The following is a 21,932-nucleotide window of genomic DNA, read 5'->3' as shown; positions in this document are numbered from 1 at the left end:
TGAATGCACAAAAAGCGTGTCACTCCCATTTTCAAAGGGTTCAAAGTGTATTTACAAGTCGACGCATGCTCGACCGAAGGTAGGCGACAATTAATCCGTAAGAAGGGTGACGAGCAAACCGGATGCTCGTTCTTCCTGCTCGTGGATAAGAGTTACGAGGGTGCTGTCAACACTAGGACCCTTGTACTTCATCTTGTAGGGAAGCGAGCAGAGGAATATCGATGGGCGAGAAGAGGTCGTCACTTAGAAACGACACTCGCTTCTCTTCCCGCAAACATTCTGTGTATCAGCGTAAGTGATTCCTCAGCCAGCTTGCCCGCGCTTACTTTTAACGGTGTGTATTTTCGTTACGGATACGTGTTTTGATTAATAATGGCGGACGAAATACCGACGGGGCTGGATTTACGACGGAAATTTATTTTGGTAGCGCAGCATGCTCGACGCGTTGTTGCATCGCGATACACACCGGCGATATATCAAAATCTGTCAGAACGGTAGAACGATTATTTATCGGGCTTGAATTAAAATTGAAAATGTTGTCGAGCGTCGTATAAGGAACATCATCGGTGGACGAGTTTTATTGGAAAATCTTATAGAATTTTTACGGCAACGTGGAAATGTAAAGTCACATAGGGAGTCGCAGGAGCTAGTTTCGTGGGAAATGGGGTTATTTTCGAAAACCATGTGTCGCGTGCCGTTGACAAAATGAGACATTGACATAGATTTCGACGCTAGGCGTAATTGGAAACACTTGGCTTCCACTGGCCCTCGATTTTTCCCCGTTGCTCGTAAATCTTAATCACCCTTCCGTTATTTTTTTCCAAAAATTTTTTTCTTTCTTTTCTCCAACTCCTTTTCCCGAGATGAGTTCAATGTTACAATTTTCGTGTTCCACGTTTCAAGTGTGCGACGTTTTGGAAAGTAACGTAACAATTAGGAGCGAACGAACGGACAGGTCTAGTCGGTCCGGAGCGATAGAAATCGCCAAGGAGGATCCAATATCGAGCTTCGATCTTCCTTTTCTCTTTCTCTCTTGAACTCTCGCGATGCGACCGTTCCGATTCCTTTGATCTCACCGGTTTCTCGTGATCGTCGAGGGAAACGGTGGGTGTCTCGGTTCTTCTCGGTTCTTTTCGGTTCTTTTGCGGGGGATGAGGACACCAGCGAGATTTCAGAGGAAACGGTGCACGACGAACGGTTACAAAATGGCTGTAGGCAACCGAGTGGGCGTACGTAATGGAGGCTTCCAGGTTGCCTGTGTGTATGTAGTCGGATCGCGAGCGTAGGGAGAGCAGTAGGTCTCTCTCCGTAGGAGAGCGAGTGAGTGAGTTTATTGATTGGCTTCCTCCCGGGGTTGGCTCGCCTGTTCGTTCGCCAGGCCTCTCTATTCTCTTCCTCTCTCTCTCTCTCCAACGAATTCCAGTCTATCTCTTTCTCGCAAATTCTACCTCGGTTACACCTCTCCTTGTCTCTTCCTCACCGCTATATACACGCTCGTTTCTCTCCTCTTCTCTCCTCTCCCACTCGTTCTTCTTCCACCTCTAACGCCGCCGACCTCCTTCCACCCTCGAAAGCGAGCCAGCTCCCACAGGTGCTTTACTTACTTTGCTTAGCAACCCTCGTGTCCACACACAAACACGCTCGCTCTCCTTCGTGGGTTCACACGCGTGCGTACCTTCCCTGTCGCTCGTTTCGTTCTCTTTTCAATAGATAAGTTTCTACCACTTTTTCTTTCATGAATATCAAACTGAAACATTGATAAAATTAGATACTGATTTTCTATTTGTACAATTTAATAATCTGTAAAATGGTATAAACATCATCTCCTGAAAGAGAACCCTGTTGAAAAGGGAGGCTCGTGTGTGAGGCACAAAACTCTGAACCGTAGGCATTGTTTATCGTGGAATATATCCACCCTCTCCAACTCTGTCGGTTCTCCTTCCCTGTTCCACGCGGAGCCTCTATTAATTTACTTGCTTAATAATACGACAGCCCTCTTCGCTCGAGAGGAGCCATCCTCTCTCTCTCTCTCTCGTTCTCTGTATTTGTCCCCTGTATTCTGCTTCCTCTCTTCTAGCGCTCGCTTCGCGAGGCTACCCTCTCGCCACTTTCCTCGTCGACGGACCGTTGCTATTGTTTCAACGACACCCTCGAACTTGCGGACTCTCTGCTCGGCATGGGGCTTGAATCGGGGTTATAAACTGAAGCGGCTCGATTGGGGACGGACCGACGAGAGCATTCTGATTACGGGAAATGAGAAATACGTCGTTTGCCGGCTCGAAATACCGAAAGATCCCTGCGGAAATCGTTGCAGCTGCATCTGTTCTTTTTTCTGTTTCGCGACACTGAATTTTTCAACTGTGCATTTGTACTTGGATTAAATACGTTTACAGGATGCGATACCTTGATTGATCAATTTATCTACTAAAATGTAGTATAAATAAAAATAGCGCGATTCATCCCCCGAGCGTTCCGTCGCTGAATAGTTGCCAGTAAATCGAGTGAAAGCGGGCGCAGATGCGGACAACGTAGAAATCTTCCCTGAAGCTTTTCCCCATTCGCGAACGCCATTTTTCACGAAGATCCCAGCGACGCTACCACCCTCCCGCGTCCCATCCCGTCTCCGCTTCGTTCTGCTCGTTTTTCAGCTCCGCCACGGTTCCGCAGTATCATCCCAATGTTGAATAAAAAATCACTGTGAAACGGTGTCTCTCCGGTTCGATCGAGAAATTCCTAAGGAAAAAGTAACATCGGTATGTCGGCGTTCTTTCGTCTCGTTGGTATTTACGTTAAGCGAAGTTAATTGCATCACAGTCGCTTTTCCCTCGTTTCGAACTGGAACGGTGAAAATCATCTTTAGCGCAGTCGATCGGCTCGCAATTAAAACGCTCGCCTCGTTAAACGATGAAATCGCGGTTGAAACTTCGAACGGTTATAAACGCTCGAGCTAACTCAATTCTGACCCGATCCGGAGATACCGCTTTTTCCTACTCCCCGTTAGATACAGACGTCTGCTATGGGGATAGGAGAGACAAACCCGCGATCCATGGAGCTTTTTCCATTGGATCGAGCCGGGACCGGTTGCCGATGCCCGATTTTTCTCTGTCTGTCGTGTAGGTCGCGATTGGTTTGGACAAGAAAAATCTCGCGTATCTGCGAACTCTATAATCGGCGAGGACCGCTCTCGCCGTTTCTCGACGAGGAAAAACCGGCGCGCCGAGTCTCGACCTTTCTCGCTTAACGGACCTCTCGCCCGTTCCTCGCTCGAACGAAGGTTATTTTATTTTCTCCCTGTGATCGCTCGGAACACGTGTCACCGCGGAAATTATGTGTATCGATCGTCGAACGGGCTGGAATAAATTCGAATCGACGTACACTTTCGCTTTTTCGAGAAAGGGATCTTGATACTCTGACAATTTCTACGTTTCTTTTAAATGCCGGCGTTAATGATCCTCGCGAGACTTTCACCGATGATTACGTGGTTTTGTTATTTATAGAGCTCAGGATACCTGCTTCGGTGGAAGTATCATTATAACATTAAGTAGACTTGTTCAACCCTTAAAATCTTGGGGAAGCGTGCGCGACGGAAAGGAAAGCGTGGAACAATGGGGGAAAAAATAGGGATAGAATGAAAATAGAAGAGAAGAAGGAGAATCGGTTCGGATTAGATAAGAGGTGGCGAAGGTTGTCGTGGAGTGCAGAAGCGGTATTACACGCAGGGGGCGGGTCAGTTGGATGCAGTGCGCGGAGCAGACGCGGCGGTAGGTTGCGTGGTGCAAGGTAGGTTGGCTGGCTGGTTGGTTGGTTGGTAGGTTGGTTGGTAGGTAGGAAGGAAACGTTTGCACATCCGGGACCGGGCGTAACTATCGAAGCTGCTATATACCCGTACACGGCTATACCAGGCAGGAGGACGTAATTACGCGCGTTCTGCCAATATTGGTTAACCTTTCGAGGTTGACGCCACCATATGCAAAGCCCCTAATGAGTCGCTCGAGTGGCCCCGGTGTCTAGTATTACGCGCTCATCTCTGCCCCCGCATCGCGTCGTTATTACCTACTGAAGGTATTCCACGATATCCTCTCTTTTCCACCGTTTACCACCCTCTTGCTATGCACGCTACTATCAACGCGCACCCCGGTGCACCCTCTCCCTCGTCGTCTGCTCGATCTCGTGTGCCGCGTTTCGAAATTTGCCTACATTTTCGTCCTTGCTGGCCTGCCGATAAAACGCCTCTCTCTTTCTCTCTGGACCATTGCCGAAAATCGTCAGAAGGCGAATATTGGCTCGGTCGATTCGTTAGACTCCACCCTTTCATCGTGGGAGATTTCAACGCGAAGCGGACACTATGTATGTTTAATTTAATTAACAGCTGTGCTGGTCATTTTTTGGATGAACATAGAAATTTTCTAGTTAAACTAGACGGCAAATGTACTGGATGTAATCGAATATCTGTGAAGCATACGCAAGGATATTTCAACCAGTTACGTCTGAAATCGAAATCGTAACCGATAACGATAAATAGTAGACGAGTGCATTGGCGAACTCGATTTCGATGGATCGACGAGTGCAATCACGAGCAGGATAACCCACGCAGCCCGGATTCTTCGCGCTCTTCTCGACGGTAGAACGATAAGAACAGTGTCGGGGAGTTTTACGTACGGTCAGATGGTGACGAGCTTCTGCTCGTTCATTGTCGCATCTGCATTGCATCGAGCACGACTAGCGTGGACGATCGCGTCGATAGCTACATCCCGTAACGATTCTCCGTTGGCACGCAACGCCACGCTTCGTATGTAAATCGGCGGGTATCAATGTGTCTCTACCACTGTGTGCGTTTCTCTGTTTGTGTGTGGATAATTGCGCGGCAACGGCGTAGTCCCGTCGCGTGGGTGGCAGTCGAAATTGCGCATATCAATGAAGGGGTCTCGGGCGTCGATTAAATCTAGAGAGGCAACGGCCGCTGTCAATTTCTAACTTCCTCCCGGACAGCTTATTCGCGGAACGAGTCGTCACGTTTTCAACGACGCTCGCAACTTTCCACCAACTGTCGCCGTTCGACGTGATTTTCGGACAAAGCCCACTCGAATTTTAGTGCGTCGTTCACAGGGACAGTTTCGACGAGTTCACATGCAAACGAAACTTTATCCCTCGTTGCTTAACTTTTCTATCGTTATCTTCGCTTTAGACGTTCGCGAGTAGTTTAATCTAACGTTTGAAAAATTAGCTTTCCTTTAATAAGTAATTAGGAAAGTGTGTCGCATAGCACACAAAGTCCTCGGTTCCTTTTGTATCCACTTCTACATCGTCCTTCGACATCGGCTTCCCTTCAAAAAAGGTTCTACCGGTCCATTTTCTTTACGTTGTTAGCCGAGTAATCTCCTACGATCTCGATCGATTGGACGGTTTTCAAAGTTCCATGGTAAAAAAAAAGAGAAGAGTGATCGAGGGATAGGTGAAGAAAGGAAAGAGAAAAGGTACAACCGAAAAAAGCGGCTGATTTTATAGAGGAGGTACGGCGGCCGCCTTTCCCTTGTCAGAGGGAGTTTAATAGAGGGTGAAACGTCCTCGAACTTCCACGAGTCCGTTTCCTGCGGATCGCTGGCTTCTTCATCCCCATCGAGTCGCGGTCATCAGCAACGTCTTCGATGTGGATCGCGGTAACGATGTTGAAATAGGGGTTGGACTTTCCCCAAAAGGGAATTATCCAATCTTCTAGGGAAAAGCCAGTCATTTGCTTTTCACACGATTTATCTCGATTTTCTTCTTTTTTTCGATTTATCTTCATCTCTGTTTTTGAACGTAATTAATGCGACGTTGATTTAATTTTTTAATAGTTTATTGAAAGTTTATCAATAAAAGAATTAGAATGTTGTTGCAGGCAGGTGAATTTCGAGGTGGAAATTGACCGGCAGTATGGAGAGGGTAACGCGAGCTATATTTTCGGGGATACCGTCGGTCGTTCGGGCGGCGAAAGGCCGAGATTAGATCGCGTCTAAACTTATAACCCCAGACGGAAGATTTCATCGGACCATTTGTTGCTTTCGCCCGAACAGAATCGAGCCGATAGCCGCGATCGTAAAACGCGATTTAGACCCGGGAAAACGTCTCCATTCGAATAAACTCGCGTCCGCGTAAAAAGGATCTTTGATGATCTCGTCTGGCGAGGACGTAAAACACGATAGATTCCCGTTCAAAAGGTGAGCCGGTTGTAAAATTTTCGTCGGTACCGAACGTCTCCTCGGACGTTTATTTATCGCGGCTACGAATGCCAAATTACCATTCGTTCTTTATCAATTTACGATTCGCGATAAAACGAGCGTGAAACGTTCGCTTTGTTCGGATGCAACGTGTTGAAATAACGTTGTTGATTTACTCTTTGGATATTCGTTATCGCCTGTAACGTTGTTCGTGGATGTCTTCCAATTTCGTTCGAATCAACTTGAAGGTATTCCGTGTGAAAATAATAAAAGATCTGAAAGGGTTAATCGTTAGCCTCTGTTTTCGCGCAACCCTCTCGACGGTGATTCGAGCAAGCCCCTTGTCAGGCGGCGTCACGCTTCGAATACAATGTCGTTGGTAACCACCGCCTCGAACATAGCTGCCACCCTTCCACGGCCGATGGATCGTCGATAGGTATTTTAGGCTACAGTATATAATGGTACATACCTATAACAGCGTCGCGTGGGGCTGTGCCGGAGGGGAGGACACGGGACGAGACAGGGGAGCGAGAAAGAGGAGGAAGAAAGAGACACAGAGGGGTTCGAGTGAGACAGCAGAGAAGAGAGAGAGAGGGGATCGATCGAATCGCCATTACGGCGAGTGAGTGCCGGGGTTACTCGATGGAATCACGCCGCCGCTGGGGGTTTATTCTCCGTATATATTTGCCGGAGTATCACCCTCGACCCAGTAGGATGTCGCACCCCTATACCACGGAGGGTTCGATGCTCTGGCAAAGGAGAGAGAGCAGAGGAAAGGGAGGAATAGATCTAGGAAGGCTGCCGGCTCTCGTGTGGAGCACTTCGGACTTGCCAAAATCTGCGGGGAATTCGCACCCCTCGACACGATGCCACTTTTCGAGTGGAGTGGAGTGGCTCGCCTCGACAAATGTTGAACAATGCTTACGTTTTTCCTGCTCGGATCGTCCGTTTTCCATTAGACGTCACGAGTATTTTTGTTAATTTTTAATAGAGTGCCACTGATTGCCATTAGCGATCGACGTCACCAAATTAATTTGATTAAATGATTGAAAGAGAGGTCAGAAAAGAGGATTTTAGATACCACGAATATTTTATTAAGTAAATTGCACAGTTTACTCACTAGTAAATTGGATAACCAAAGAATTGAATTGTCGTATCCTTCGTATCTTATCTACTAGAAGTCTGTTAATAAACATCATTGATTATCGAGCGTTGCGGTGAAATATTTTTGTTAATTTCAGCTGATTCACACGGTGAAACGATACCATGTTACAGATACGGCGCCGGATATGACCTGGCCGCGCGGCGGAAGAACGCGACGAGGGAGTCGACGGCTACCTTGAAGGCATGGTTGAACGAGCACAAGAAGAATCCTTACCCTACCAAGGGCGAGAAGATCATGTTAGCGATCATCACGAAGATGACGTTGACGCAAGTGTCCACTTGGTTCGCGAATGCGCGAAGACGCTTGAAGAAGGAGAACAAGATGACCTGGGAGCCGAAGAACAAGACCGACGACGACGATGACGCGGTTCTCACGGATTCGGAGGATAACAAGGAGAAGGACGATTTGACAGGGGACAATCAAGGTGACAGGGTTGGAGAGGAAGCGAGGAGGGGTCTCGAGGAAAACGGTGAGTTAATTTTTTCCTTTCCGATATTATTTCCATTCGTGTTCCTACGAGAATGCGAATTCCTGCAATTTTTTCCTCCGTGAATCAGAGTCGAGCAAGACATTTTTCTGTCTTACCACGCGCGTACATCTTCCCTCTTCGAAACAATACACGGTTTTCACGTGGTACACGAACGAGTCAGAACTTTGTTTGCTCGTGTTTCACGTGCCTCGGCAAGTTTACTTGATAACCAGGCATGCGTGTTACGGCACGAAACGGGAAATGCAATTGTCTATGCGCTCGTGTGTCGTCTGTATACGTCTTCGGTGGCGAAAGAATGCATCGGGATAACCGGTTGGAATCGCGGAAGAATGGCCGCCATTAGGAGCCAATTATCGATATTTCAATGCGAAAGCCGCGTGCAATACCGACGCGACGCGACGGCGGGTTAACCGAGAGTCTTAGTAGAGAGGGTGAACTCGAACCACGATACCGTGCCTGATCTGTTCGACTCGGAATGCCGGTAGCGTGTACCGGTTCGCGTGACTAGTTTCCTCGATATCGAGTACCCATCGGTCGGCGTTTCTGATATTGCACAAGCATCCATTCCACAATAAGCCGAACCGTACGACCTCACCCTACATGGATCGCCAACTACTCGAGCTGATCGGTCGCCAGATCTCCGCCAAACGAGAACACCTTCCATCGAAACCTTTATTCTGTCCATAGATTCGTAAAAATCTATACTTGCGCTAATAGCTTTCAACCAATTTGCCTTTTTGTCAAAATAATCTAAAGACCTCGTCGCCGAATTCACAACTCCCATAAACGTAACCTCGCGACTCTACTCTAAACATCTAGTAAATTCAATGTACAAAGTGAAATTTCTCGGCAGCTTCGCGTAAATCGGTCGCAACCCCGGCGCGCAGCAGCCATCGGTCTGGCCGATAGGCTACTACTTATTCAGGCATTTTGCCCAACGGCCGGAAACGGTGAGTTAGAAATTCGCTGCGAAACCGGCCGTGTGTCGGGCTCTATATCGCGGAGGCGGACATAATGGTTCACATGTGGGTAAACACAGTGACGGGTTGCGGGTTGCCGCGCAAAGAGATTAATGGCCTTCGGTTTGGTCCCCCGGTGGACCGGGTCGGTTGTTCCTCGGTATTGGTACGGTCGTGGCCGAGCTCACGCACACTGCTGCGCTGGTGCACGCGTGCTTTCACCATAGGGTGTGTGTAAAGGTGCGTATTCACCGGCCAACAGTTAAGGAACACGGTTAATAAACGCTTTACAACTCCGAGCAATCTTTTCATCAGCATCGCTCTTGATTCGCTCGAATTTTAATGAAAACTTTTCGGATAATTAGAAATCGAGAACAAGAAGATAGGTGTTCCGTTAAGATTTTGCAAACGTCAGTGGAGAGGCACCTTAACGGTGGCTGGGTGGTGCGCGCGCGTTCCGACGCTCGTCTCCCTAAGCGTGTGTCTCTGTGGGTGAGAGGCGGAGGGTGCGCCCGGGCTGAGTAGCCATCCGTAGGACCATATACACTTCGTGCCACGGGCTCCATATATATACATGTACATGTATATACTCGTTGTGGATGTATATACATAGATACAGTGGAGAGAGTGGTGGTTCGAGGCACGGTGATGTATCGGCGCCCGCGGCGAGACGAATGGTACAGACCCTCCTATGGCCACCATTACCCCACCGCACATTGGCCAATATCGCTCCTCTCGTTCCCTCTCGCCCTTCTCTTCCTCCTCTATCCGTGTTGCCCTCCGCCACTCTCTTGGCCGAGTTCCTTCGATTCTCGGGGACATTTAGGTGTTGCGTCGAGAGCTGCGTCACGCGCGTCGTAATTTTAAAGGACAGCCTCGGAAATAAGCCCTTCGAAAATCCGGCCAATGCCTGTAGGAAACCGATTTGTTTTCTATTCCCGGCCGACGCGCCGGTGTTCCTTCGAGGCCCGCACACGCACACGGTGATTTGTGATCGCGTATGAATATCCGAATATTCGGCCCTATTGGCAGAGAAAAGAGTTATAGGAGTTTGTTAACTCACGAGACACGCGCAAGAGGATTGCTACGATCCACTCTGTTGCGTGGTAGACTTACAAGTGGACCACTCGATTTTTTTCTGTCAACAGTAAGGGTGAACGCGTGTATCATTGAAGAAGAATAGAGATTTGAAAATTGAATAGCCGCAATTGGTTGCGTTCGAGATACGGAAGAGGACGGCGCGAAGATTATGAGATTAACGTCTGATAAAAGGGGTCAAAAGTTAAAGAGCCACTTGTGGACTCGACGGTGGTATCTATTTAGTTGGCCCATAAGGTTCCCTTTTATAAGGGGGCGTACGCACCCTAAACCTAAACTCTCTGTTTCATTGTATCTCTTTCCGTTTCACCCTTCGTACGTCTATTCGAGCGGTTCTCCTTCCCTCTGAACGGGCTACCGGCCCCTCGCTAGCTTGCGAATTATCGCTTGACGACCCATCAAGTAAACCCTCTGCCGACTCATTCGAACCTCTTAATGAAATTCTCACCCCTGACTGACTGGCTGGCTGGCTTGGCTCGATGGTTGGTTGGTTGGCTGGCTGGCTAGCTGGCAGACGCTTGGGACGATCCTAGAGTGCCCCGAGAGAGTTGAAACAGAGACAGAGAGTAATAGGGAAAGAGAAAAAGAGCGAGGAAGCGGAGATAGAAGGAAAGGGAAAAAGATACAGCTTTTCCGTTCTCCCTTTCTGGCTCTCTGCCTCGAGGGGAAACTAAAATCTCTCGCGCCTCAAAGTGGTTGAAGGCTTCGCTCCCTTTTTTTTTCACAGCATCCCTTACAGCTTAACCGTATAAGGGGTGCAAGCGGAGACTGCCTCGTCTCCGTCGGCGTCGACGTGGTCGTCGAACCCTCGCAAACCGAGTGTCCCCCGGATAGAGGGACTCGCGTAGATTTCGCTTTCACACCCGGGATTATAAACCATTAATTCTGACATCGAGTCGGGGGCCGAATAACGAGGAGCTAGCGGGCGTAATGCAATATATACCCCCTTGACCATACTGAATTTTCTATTAGTTCCGTGGAAAACACTTTCCGCCGTATTTTCACGAATCTCCAGGGGTGAAAGCAGCTTTTTACGAGCCATTAAGTTCGCCTTTTATTCGATACGCTTATCGGCCCACGTATATATACATATATATGTATTAGCGTTTATGACCGTCGGGATATTTTTCTTTTTTTTCATTCCTTGCCTCTGCGATGCCTCTGCTTCGTTCCTGCCATCCGACCATCGAAAGCTCGCGGGCAATTTAGTAAATTGACGCGACCCGTCTGTTTGCAGAGCCGATGAGGCACGTGAAAGCGGAGCACTTGCAGCACGACAAGGACCTCGACGAGGAGGACGACCTGGATCTCGAGGAGGATCCGCGACGAGGAGAGCATCCCTTTCACCACGCGATGCAGCACCACCACCATCATCACCAAGGATACACAGGGGAGGACCACCTGAAAGACGAGGGCATCAAGTCTGACTGTAGCGCGGCCGGGGTACCCATACCCGCGACAAAACCTAAAATTTGGTCCCTAGCGGACACGGCAGCCTGCAAAACACCGCCGCCACCCTCGCATCCCCACCATCAACAGTACCACCACCTCCATCATCAACAGCATTACGCTCAACAGCAACAGCAACAACAACAACAGCAGCATCACTTGACCAATCAAGGCCATCATCATCATTCCCAACAACCTTGGCTCGGTTCCGGTGGTGGAGGCGGTACCGCTGGCGGTGGCGGCGGTGGTGGTGGTGGAAATTTGAGCTCGTTCGCGTTGCCCTCGTCGGCGTCGATGAGTCCCTCCGCAGCGGCAACTGCACCGTATTCAAGCGCTGCCACGAGGTACGGTGGTTTTCTCTCCTCCTCGTCCGGAGGTCAGCTCCATTACAACCCCAACTCCTCTTCCGGCTCGAGCTCGAGCGCGTCCTCGTCAGCGGCGGCGGGGTTTCCCGAGGTTGGTACGGACACTCCACCCCAGACACCGCCCAACATGAAGGTGGCTACACCGAATGGAGTGATCCAGGCACCACCGGGCGGTTATTGCACTGGTGGCAACGGCAACGCCACTAGCAACGGTAATCCAAATCCGTACGGGGCCAGTCATCCGGCCGCCGGTTATCTCTCGACCAGTTCCGGCTCGGCCAGCAGCGCTTCCTCCTTCAGCTCCAGGCTACAAGCGTCACCGCACAAAGACTTCTCGCCGGCGGCACAGAATTCCATTCTTCATCAGCATCAAACCACTGCCAGTTTACCACCCACGGAGGCAACGACTGCCTTCAAACCGTTCTACAAGGGGTAGGTGGAAAATCATCCACCGTTAAAACAAAACTAGTATACCGGTGTTTCGAAGACGAGCGTAATATTTGATATGGCGGCTTTCAGATCGCAATCAATGGGCAGCGGATTCGTGTCACCGGTCTAAGCCAAGCTGGATCGACGTTGGATCAACGACGCGTACCTCGAGGTGAGTGAAATCATCGATTCGATCTTTCACGCTTTTATTCTCGTGGCTCGTTCGTACACGACGAACCGAATCTGTTTTATTCTCGACGCACGACTCCTGTTAAGCGGATAGAAGAATTTCAATGTTCCTCGCGCGTACTCGATGACGAATCGTAATCACAGCAACGATGTTGACTCTGTACGGTCGTAATTCATTCGACGATGGGGAAAAAGGAAGGAAGGGAGAAGCGAGGGAGGAAGGTTGTCGGACAGGAGAGTACACGAGCGGGTAATCGGTTTGCAAATCGATGGAATGGCGTGTTCGACCTGGATCGCGGCTGGCAGGGAGGCGCGCGAATGCGGCTCGGGGAAATCGATAAGAAATTAATATCCGACACGTCGATTGGTCGTTAGGGCTGGGCTAGCGTTGAAATAATAATGGCATTGAGTATCGAGTAGTAACTTGTGGCCGGCAAGTGTAGCGGGAGCGAGAGAAGCACCGGTGAGAAGAGAAAGAAAAGGGGAGAGAAGAGAGGCTATCGCCACCTCCTTGACAGTGACAAATGGACGGAGATTTCAATCGGTGAATGGAATCACCACTGGCTGTGGCCAGCTCTTTCTCTCGCACACGGCCCGCTACGTTATGGGCGAACTCACCTCGGTGTCTTGCACTCTCTCTCTGCCTCTGCCTCTCTCTCTGTCTATCTTCCAACACACGGTACACTGGCACACCTGAACCTGTCGCATCGCTGACTGAGCGGTCCACTTGTGCGTACACTCCTCTCACAAATGGGATGTTCTCGGGACACATCGGGTTCGAATTAACGGTGGAACGACGAGAACCAACTTCGAGACCGTGAAACACGATAACAAAACGTCTACGGGTTCCTGCTTTTCCGGCTTTGCTTCCACCGTGGTCTCGTTTCATTCTTGTTAATATTCCAGTTTGCAAGGAAATTACTGGACGCGTTGATCAATTAATTTTGGTTTATCAAATTTCAATAGAATTCTAGACAGTTTGAAATGTGGTTCGATTGTTGAATCGTCGAAATTTCATTCCATTCACGAGATTGAGCGAAGAAAGAGAAAGGAAGGGAGGTCGAAACGGTTCTTTCCTCGATTTCCTACAAACGATTCACCGGACTCGTCTCCAGAACTTTCTTACTCCGATTCTTCTGGTCGCGCATCTCGAAGATATCGCGCCACTCATGGTTATCTGATTCCCTCGATGTTGTAAACAAGCTGAGACCAGGTTTTTTTTCTTTTTTTAGAAAAATCACGTCATTATAGATCTGAATCTCACAGCTCGATAAGGACAATCAATTACCGTACCTGTTGAAAAATTTATCCGATCGTTTATCAATGTTTTAATAATCCCGTCACGTCGACACTTTATTCCCTACTCGATCGATCCTCTAAGTATACCAATTAACGTCAGATCGATCGTTTCGTTGGTAAGCAGCAAGTTTCCCGAATTATTCAGCTAGACGGAGGTGTCGAAGCGCCAAACGAGAGGTACGTGGCTTGGAAATCAGCTGGAGCGAGGCGAAGTGTAACGAAAAGAGAGGACGCTGGTCGTCGTTCTCGTAGCTTGCCAGCTCTGAAAGAAGTCGGAGAGAAGAGCAGTTTCGAGGAGAGAAAAAGAGAAAGAGAGAGAGAGAGAGAGAGACATCGTTTCGAAGGGAACCGGGTGTTAGCCGGTACTCTTATCGCGCGGCGATCTGATCCTAATTTATAGCCGCGTCCCAAATAAACTAGTTTTCGCTGTCGTCACCTCTCGGACCCTCCTCTCGTCCGGTGTACGTGGACCGAGGGACCTTTGGGCCCTCGTGGCATGGACTCTTATAACGCTCGGAGTCTCGCATCCTCAGCAAAGTCCCTCTTGGACCATCTCGATCCATCGTCTCTCCTCTCGACTCCGCTGGTTCCTCCACCGAGCTGACTTACAGGCAGCTCAGGTATATACGTACAAGCTCTAGATCGTACGAGAGAAGTGCCTCTTGTTGCACCTACCTGCCGCACTTTTATTCTTTTTTCTCGTCTTCGAAAGAGAAGGAAAAAGAGCGAGGGATACTCTGTCGGCTGGCGTAAGAAAGACGCGAGAACAGCCTCGACTCTCGTGGCCTATAATTGCCAATTAGCGCGGGAATATTTAATTGCCATTAGGCTGGGTGGTGAACTCCCGATCTTGGTTCGGCTCTCTCTGCCTCTGACCTCGAGCCAATGCCCGTCCCTTTTTCCCCTCGCGATATTTACACGGATCTCGCCGGCATCTGCATAAAATTCGCGACCACCAAGCACCGATGGCCTCTCCGAAGACGATCTTTTTAACGGCTTCGAGATTCCGAGAGAATCGTCCAGCGTCTCGTCGATAAATCGTCGAAAGAAGCGTGATCGTCGTCGTATCTGTGCTTCGTTTCGCGAGATTTGTTCGCTCGCGAGATCTCCCGAAACGGTCGCTTCGACCGCTTTCTGTTTCTCTCCTCTCTTCGCGCGTTTCTCAAATTCCTCGGCAAAACGTCCTTCTTTGTCCTCGAGACCCATTTTTCTCCTGTATTTCTACCTATATCGCGGCTCAGCTTTATTACGCCGGTTCCGTAGATCGTGAGATGCTGAGGGTCGAAACGGTAGCCTGGATTTACGTCGTCGTATGGCCGCTAGTCGGCTCCGTTGACGCTACCTGGGGTAACCGGAGAACTTGCTAAAACCCATCTTCTTTCATTTCGAGCAGAATCCGTGCGGACCGGACGCTCCGCTCAGGGTGCAAGGTGAACACGCTTTTAACCCTCTTACGCGCTAATGTAAGCAGGAATCTTTTCCATGAAATTCCAGCCTGGGGTGAAAGTCATTTCGAATAGTTTAATTGTAAAATAAAATTTATACTCGTTTTCCACGACGGAACGGGAGTCAAAGACATATTCCGTCCAGGAAATCTCTTTCCAACGTCGTTGTTTTTCTCGCGACTTATCAGGATAACTTCTAATTAACTCGGTTGGCCGCCAATTAATCTCGTACGATCTCGTTGGAAAATATGCCATCACCGGTCGTTAATACAGCCATCAGATCGGCCAAGTATCATAATTATACAATTAAATAACGAACACCGTGTTACCGTGGTTGTCCGCTAGTTTGTCTTATCATCGCGTTTAGATAAGATCATGCGAAAACAGACACGTCGAATAATTATTTAGAATCGCGACAAGAGAGTCGGTAATTTAGGTTCAGACCTAACGATCGTTCGACCTTTGTGTAATTTTATGCTCGTTCCCGCAGCGGGTACGCGAAGACCCACGATTAAGAAGGTGCGCGACGCGTCAGATAACGCACTGTCACGCCAATTACACAAGCCTACTCTTTTCCTCTGAAACGTAGCGTGCTTGTAGCCACGCTGACGCGGCTCGTCGATTCGAAATCCGCGCTTTATCAACGCGCTGGATCTGTCTTCTAAACTGGCGACTCGCACGTGTCGATTTCACGAGATTCTTCCCGTCGACCTTCTTCGTTCGTGAAATTACGAAGACGAGTTATCCGCGTCACACGGCCCGGAACATCTCGGCGATCGCGCGTAAATTACCCTCACCAGCAGCACGGAACGGAGGAACGCTCTTCGGGAAAGATCTTAATCCGGCTTATCCGACGAGCTGCTCTCTCGACTATCGACTCGAACTACAGACCGTGATTCGGAGACGAAAAATTTTCTCCTCTGCTTGGTATTTCCCCGGTTCGACTCGCCTACCAGTGAAACAGAAAGAGGAAAGTGGAACGATTCGATTCGTCGTTCGACGACGTGAAATTCGAGTGTCGAGAGCGGAAGATAAATCGGAAAGGAGGTTGATGAGCGTGCACGAGATTAACCGCGAACCGCGTTTCGTAACGTCACTTTTCGTGTTAGCCGTGTCGAAGATAGCGGAGAACGGATAAAACTGGTTTCCGTGTGTTCACCGAGGGGATAGTATCGAGAGCTTCGCAATTACAGGAACCGATACGGTGCTACGAGAAGAGGGATCTATCGAGTGAAATTCGTTTTTAGAAAGGCGCGCGTGAAAGCCGGGAATTTCGTGCGCTTTGTTCGGCCGCTCAGCTTACGCATAGTTTCTTGCTGGCCGATTCATGGCCGGACCCCCTGTTCATGAATATTCCCCTCGGTGGCTCGATTTTCGACACACTGTTTTCGTTTGAATAAGCGAACCCGAAGTTGCAAACTCGGCCTAGAGTCTGGCTACATCGTGTCCGGTGTCCGATGAATTTCATATAAATGAAAAATACATGGCACGTCCTTTGTGTCGCTCAACGAACTAACACGATGCCTCTTTATTGGCTAAAGAGAACATCAGGACTCGCGAACAGCCAGGTGATATCGTAACTGTTTCGAAAATATACAAAAGGTAGAGTAGGAAGAAGTAACAGCTAGCTATTTGTAGTAAAAGGAGAAAAACTGTAGAAAGTACATTGCTGGCTTGAGAAATTCCTTTATTACTCAAGAAATTTACATTCCACTTTTTTAACTCTACAAAAAGGAGCAATATTATAGGAATTTGATCGGTTAAATTCCATGCATAAAAGTAAAACAATTCTCGATGGAATGTAAGCAGTATGTAGAGCGGTAAAAAACTGGACAAGTAGATCAGTGTTGTTATTAGCCTCTCGAACCGTAATCGTGATTACGGTTGAAATCGTTTCTTCGAACGTTTCCCTGCGGTGTTCCTTACTCGGTGTAGCAAATTTCCAGGAGAATGAAGCAACCAAGGCCCATGATGGACGACGGATGGTCGAGGGATGAGATAAAAAAGTCTCGGTAACGTTGGAGGTTGAGGTGGACGAGTAAGCGTGGCGTACACCGTGTGCGGATCTCTTCGAGCGACTTGTGTCGCGTAATCGCGCGACATTTGTCATCCGGTTTCGCGTCATTTCACTGTGCACCAAGAAACGAGGTCCAACAGAGCGAAATACAGAGAGGCCGTGCCTCTCGTTTCGTTCGACCAACAGGGATGGCACTTTTGAAATATTCGCTGGACGCGAAACATCGAACAAATGACTACACAGGATCTCGTTTAACCGAACCGTTGCAGATTGAAACAACCAATCCCCCTCAGTTTGCTACACATCGATACACCGTGTATCGAGTTAATTGTTTCGTTAGGATGATTTTCGTTTTTCCAAATACCCTGATATCTTCTACGAACCATCTGCAGTAGCATTGGCAAACAGGAAACGGTACAAGCCGCGCGTCAGTCCTTGATAATTAAGAATTATAGCGGACGTCCAACTGATCACGGAGATTAATTAAGCAAAACCGGAGGCCAGAAACGGTCCACGCCAGGCGTAATAACTCGGCCCCTTCTCCTCGTTACGTAAGAATTCCACGAAAACGGGCTTCTTCTCTTTCTGGTCCCTTCGGTGAATTTGCATACGTAACGACAGGCACCCAAGTACATTCCGATCGTCGTTCCGTCGTTCGAATCCTGAAAATCACCGGCATCCGATTATCGGGTCGAATCAGAGCCGTAGCAGCTCTCCAGACGTTACGGCATTCGGGATCGTAGGTCGATCTATCGACGGGTTGCTCCCATGGGAAATTAACCGCATCCTCGAAATAACAAATAGACCGTAAAACGATTCGCGAATTTTTCGCTATTTGCGACTCGGTTAGTTACCGTAATAATTCTCTGTGAAAAGAGAAGGATTACAAGGATATAGGGTAAAGGGTAACAAAGTGACGTGTTCGATTTGAAGGTGAAAAGCATCGTGCAGCGGCAGAGGAGAAGGTAAAAGCGAGATATCGTTCGTAGCGATCTAAGTGGCTCGTATACATACACAGAACTTGTCTACCAGGTGAGACACGGTAATCGCGTATCGATACCCAGCCACGACGTATACAGCTCCGATCCACCGCAAAGGCGACGTATATAGCTGCCCGCTAATAGTTAACTATGATCTTACAAGCCGTTTACATCCGCTCGATCTAGCCGCAATCGTGAAAAGCGGTGGAACTCGCCTGGGGTACCGCAGGTAAACGTTTCGATATCCTTCCGGGCGTGGCTAGCCGCGATTCTTTGCCGACTTCCATTATTATTTATCTACAGCTCTGAAAAATGGTCCTTTTTGAAATTTCTTAAATCCATTGCAAGTTCATCGTAATAAAAAAATTTTTTTTCCCGAGTACACACCTTGTTTATTGAAATTAGTCCAGGTACTCCGTGCGAAGGAACCGTGACACGAATTGCCGATTTCCTATGAGTAACTCGCCCTAGACTAGATCGGATCTGTGACGTTGAAACCCGCGGCCATTCTGATTATAAAGCCAGATACATGGCCATGATCGTTCGTGCAGTCGCGTGATAGAGAACTGCGGTTTGCCACAATGTGTGACACATGTTCTGTGTTCTATAGCTCGTCGAGTTACTCTCTTGTTCGAGTACTCGATTCTCGAGCACATCGAACGGGCTAATTTTCTAATGAAACGGTACCGAATGTTTCCTCGAAAGTTTCCTATCGAATAAGGGTTGCTTACGGGGTACGTAGAGTCGATGCAATTTGGTGGCGACGTAATCGACCTTGTAACAGTCCGATTACGAGTTTACGAACGACATTTTCGCGAGTCTTGTAGCCAGTAGAACAGTTGGTCGTTTAATTGCTGGACGCTATCGTCGTGGTTATCGGACTTGCCTAATCGTCGGGATCAGAGGAGCATTTTAGAGGCTGACCCTAATCTCGCGATAAATACTAGACGTTTCCTAGAGAGAAAACTAGGAAAGCGCGATCCAGCTAAGACCATATTTGTCTGTGTGTTGCAGGATCAAGCGACGGGCTGGCAGAGGACGCAAGGGCCCACGACCGGACTGTAAATACGTTCTGCTGAGAGGTCCTGGGATTTATTAGCGTTCGTCTCTCGGCCTCGAGCAGTAGAAAAGAATCAGGAAGAAGGAAACGACGTGGCAGAGGGGAATGAAAAACTGTGTAGGCTCTTGATGCAAAGAAGGGAAGCTAACGGTTCGTCCTTGAGATACATAAATCGTGTCCCATTGGATCGTCGCGCAAGGTGTGCGACTACGAAAGACGAATGGGGATGGTTGACTCGTGAGTCGAGCAGCCGGCGGCTTAGAGAAGATTTAGGAATTAGGGGAATTACGTGGAAGTGGTTGCTTACGCACGAGTACGTAAGGAGAGGAAGAAGAAACTGGTTGGATAGATAGTAGATTTCCAGAGAGGACGTGCACCGAATTACGCGTCTCTCGCGTCTAGGAATGCGAGAAGAAGCGTCATCCTTTTCGACACCCACAGAGTCCTTTAGTCCTTTAGTCCGTGTTTTTTTTTTCTTTTTTTTTCTCTCTTTCGTATTCGATCGATTTTAAAAAACATGCTCGCGATTTTCCCGCGTTTCAAACGATCCAGGATCATCCTTAGTCAAGATTTCACCGTCGATCGTGTTCCAAAACCGGTCCTTTCGATTCTGTAAATAAAACGGCGTGATTCCACGACGATTTGGAAAGGTAAGCTTAACCGGTAACACGCTCGAGAATCGATTTCTATACACTGCGCCCTACTATTTCATTATGGTCAATCAATATTTTGTACAAATTTCAATTTTAGAAAAGGAATCTTTAATATTTTGCAGAATTTCTTTGACTATCGATACCGTTAGACCCTTATTAAATCCTTTTTCAGTTAAATCGGGGATGTCCATAATGAAGTGATAAGGTATTGTTGTAATTTATGTGGAGGAAAGAACGAGTTCGATTTCAGGACACCCTGCTGGTTGTTCTTTATCCAATCGTTCACTGAACGTCGCGGGTCTGTTTAGATCCTTCCGAGGATCGAGAACCTCGCGATTCACGGGCAACGTGCAAAGTAACAGCCTTTGAATCGATCTAGGACATGATTTTAGCTCGAGTTACCACGAGGAAGAGAAGAATAAAGAACGAATGAGACCCCCTTTTTACCACGTTCGCGTGACTCTTGCTTTTCTGTCCGTAGATCAGAGTTCAAATGGCGAAGGAAGTTGGCGAACAGCTATAACTATCCTTAAACTACCATTGACTCTTTAATTATGAAGTATTCTCGTGCAAGATGCACGAATCGCACGCGTGTTCAAAGAATCGCAGAGCAGAAACAAATGGAGAACCTTCGAGACTGGAGAAGGAGAACGCGTGTTAGTAGCTGTAAAACACTAATTAAGAGTAAAAAATTCGTCCTTTTTCGCGCGGGCACCGTGCACTCGTGATCCTTCCGGTTTCCTGGCTCGCGAGAGGATCCGACGATGCGACACACGCGATCTACTCGCAATTTCTTTTTTAATTAGCATCGTACTTTTATTTCGAACCGTCTCTGTGCAATATATTTTTCTTTAGATGTACGTTGATCGTGATCGCGTTGGAATTGGAGGATTTTTATGGTCATTGGCGTAACTAGGTGAGAAATAGGATGGACCGACTTATTTTATTTTTTTTTAATTTATCTGAGTATCTAAATTTTTGAAAACCTAATTACGCCATTGATGATGGTAATCGCCAGGACGAAGATCGAGATGATAACGGTGAACGAGGTGCACGGTGCTCGAGATTGTTGATATTTTTTTATATTATATGTGTAACGTATAAAATCATCCCTCCTTTCGAGTACAGTTTCGATGATTGCGAGTGGTGGAATCGAAAGCACGGGAGCGAGTGATCGTCCAGGAAGTGAGAGTGTATGAGAGAAAGAGAGAGAATGCAGGATGTGGAGAGAACGAGCAGAGAGATGGAAGAAGGAAGGAGAGACGACTAAACGAGGTAAAGACAAAAAGAAATTGACTATCATTTTGTACTTTGACATAAGCGAGTGTACGCGTGCATGTTACCGTCGAAGGGAAGAGGGATTCAAAGAAAGTAGTCTGATAAAAAAGGTAAATTGAAAAAGAATGGCATCGATGGTGGTGGTATGGGGTCGAGGGTGAGAAAGGGAACGAAAGGAGAAATATTGTACATTGTTTTGTAAAGAGTACATTTATTTATATCTGTGATAATGGGCGAGGTTAAAAGGGAATTGAAAGGGAAAGAAAGTGAAAGATTGAAAGAGAGTGAGAGAGAGAAAGGTAGAGTGAAAAAATATACATATACATGAAAAAAAAACAAAAAAAAACTGAAAGAACATTCACGGTGTCGGGGTGTACTTCGATGGAGACGATCGGTGCTCGTTGACACGTATATCGTATAGAATAATTAGAGACTCGAGAGCATGGTTTTGTAAATAATCGAAATGTAGCCAGGGGAATACGAGGGTCGATTGTATCTTTCGTGCGAATCGTCGTGTTGATGTAAAAGAAAAAATAAAGGCTAGAAGGGGATGAAAGGAGAGGGAGAAAAAAAGAACATACATGTACGCGTTTCGTGTGTGCACGGTCGCACCCTCGGTGAAGAAAAAGAGAGAGAGAGAGAGAGAGAGAGAACTATCCGTTGTGAATATATATGATACAGGTACTAGATATATATAGATATATATAAATATATAAATATATTATACATATTACGATAAATAGGTTCTATTTGGTTGTTCGTACGAATTCGATTGTAAATTAATTAAACTGTACATAGTTCTGAATGTGAATATAGACAGAATATATCTATTATTATTATTATTATTATTATCATATTA

The 21,932-nt window shown here is 47.7% G+C and overlaps 2 protein-coding genes across 8 annotated transcripts in view; one reads left to right on the top strand and one right to left on the bottom strand.

Annotated features, from left to right (window-relative positions):
• LOC143305243 (uncharacterized) overlaps positions 1-7,873 on the bottom strand; it is a 141,141-nt gene extending 133,268 nt beyond the window's left edge. For 2 of the 3 annotated variants that reach the window (XM_076690251.1, XM_076690252.1), the window contains exon 1: positions 7,864-7,873. The gene's annotated coding sequence lies outside the window, so the exon portion shown is untranslated. The remainder of the gene's footprint in view (positions 1-7,863) is intronic. The other variant, XM_076690250.1, reaches the window with a different exon arrangement.
• Positions 1-21,428, top strand: part of LOC117606876 (homeobox protein araucan) — a 60,954-nt gene extending 39,526 nt beyond the window's left edge. For 3 of the 5 annotated variants that reach the window (XM_034329886.2, XM_034329878.2, XM_034329905.2), the window contains 4 exons: positions 7,473-7,831; positions 11,147-12,155; positions 12,243-12,324; positions 19,097-21,428. In XM_034329886.2, coding sequence (XP_034185777.1) covers positions 7,473-7,831; positions 11,147-12,155; positions 12,243-12,282 — 1,408 coding nt within the window. In that variant the 3' untranslated portion in view covers positions 12,283-12,324; positions 19,097-21,428. The remainder of the gene's footprint in view (positions 1-7,472; positions 7,832-11,146; positions 12,156-12,242; positions 12,325-19,096) is intronic. The other 2 variants (XR_004582088.2, XR_004582089.2) reach the window with 2 other exon arrangements.
• The last annotated feature ends 504 nt before the right edge of the window (positions 21,429-21,932 follow it).

This window comes from Osmia lignaria, chromosome 9, assembly GCF_051020975.1.
Source record: "Osmia lignaria lignaria isolate PbOS001 chromosome 9, iyOsmLign1, whole genome shotgun sequence".
NCBI lineage: Eukaryota > Metazoa > Arthropoda > Insecta > Hymenoptera > Megachilidae > Osmia > Osmia lignaria.
Note: the sequence above shows the minus strand (reverse complement) of the source record. Positions and strands in the feature narration are given on the sequence as shown.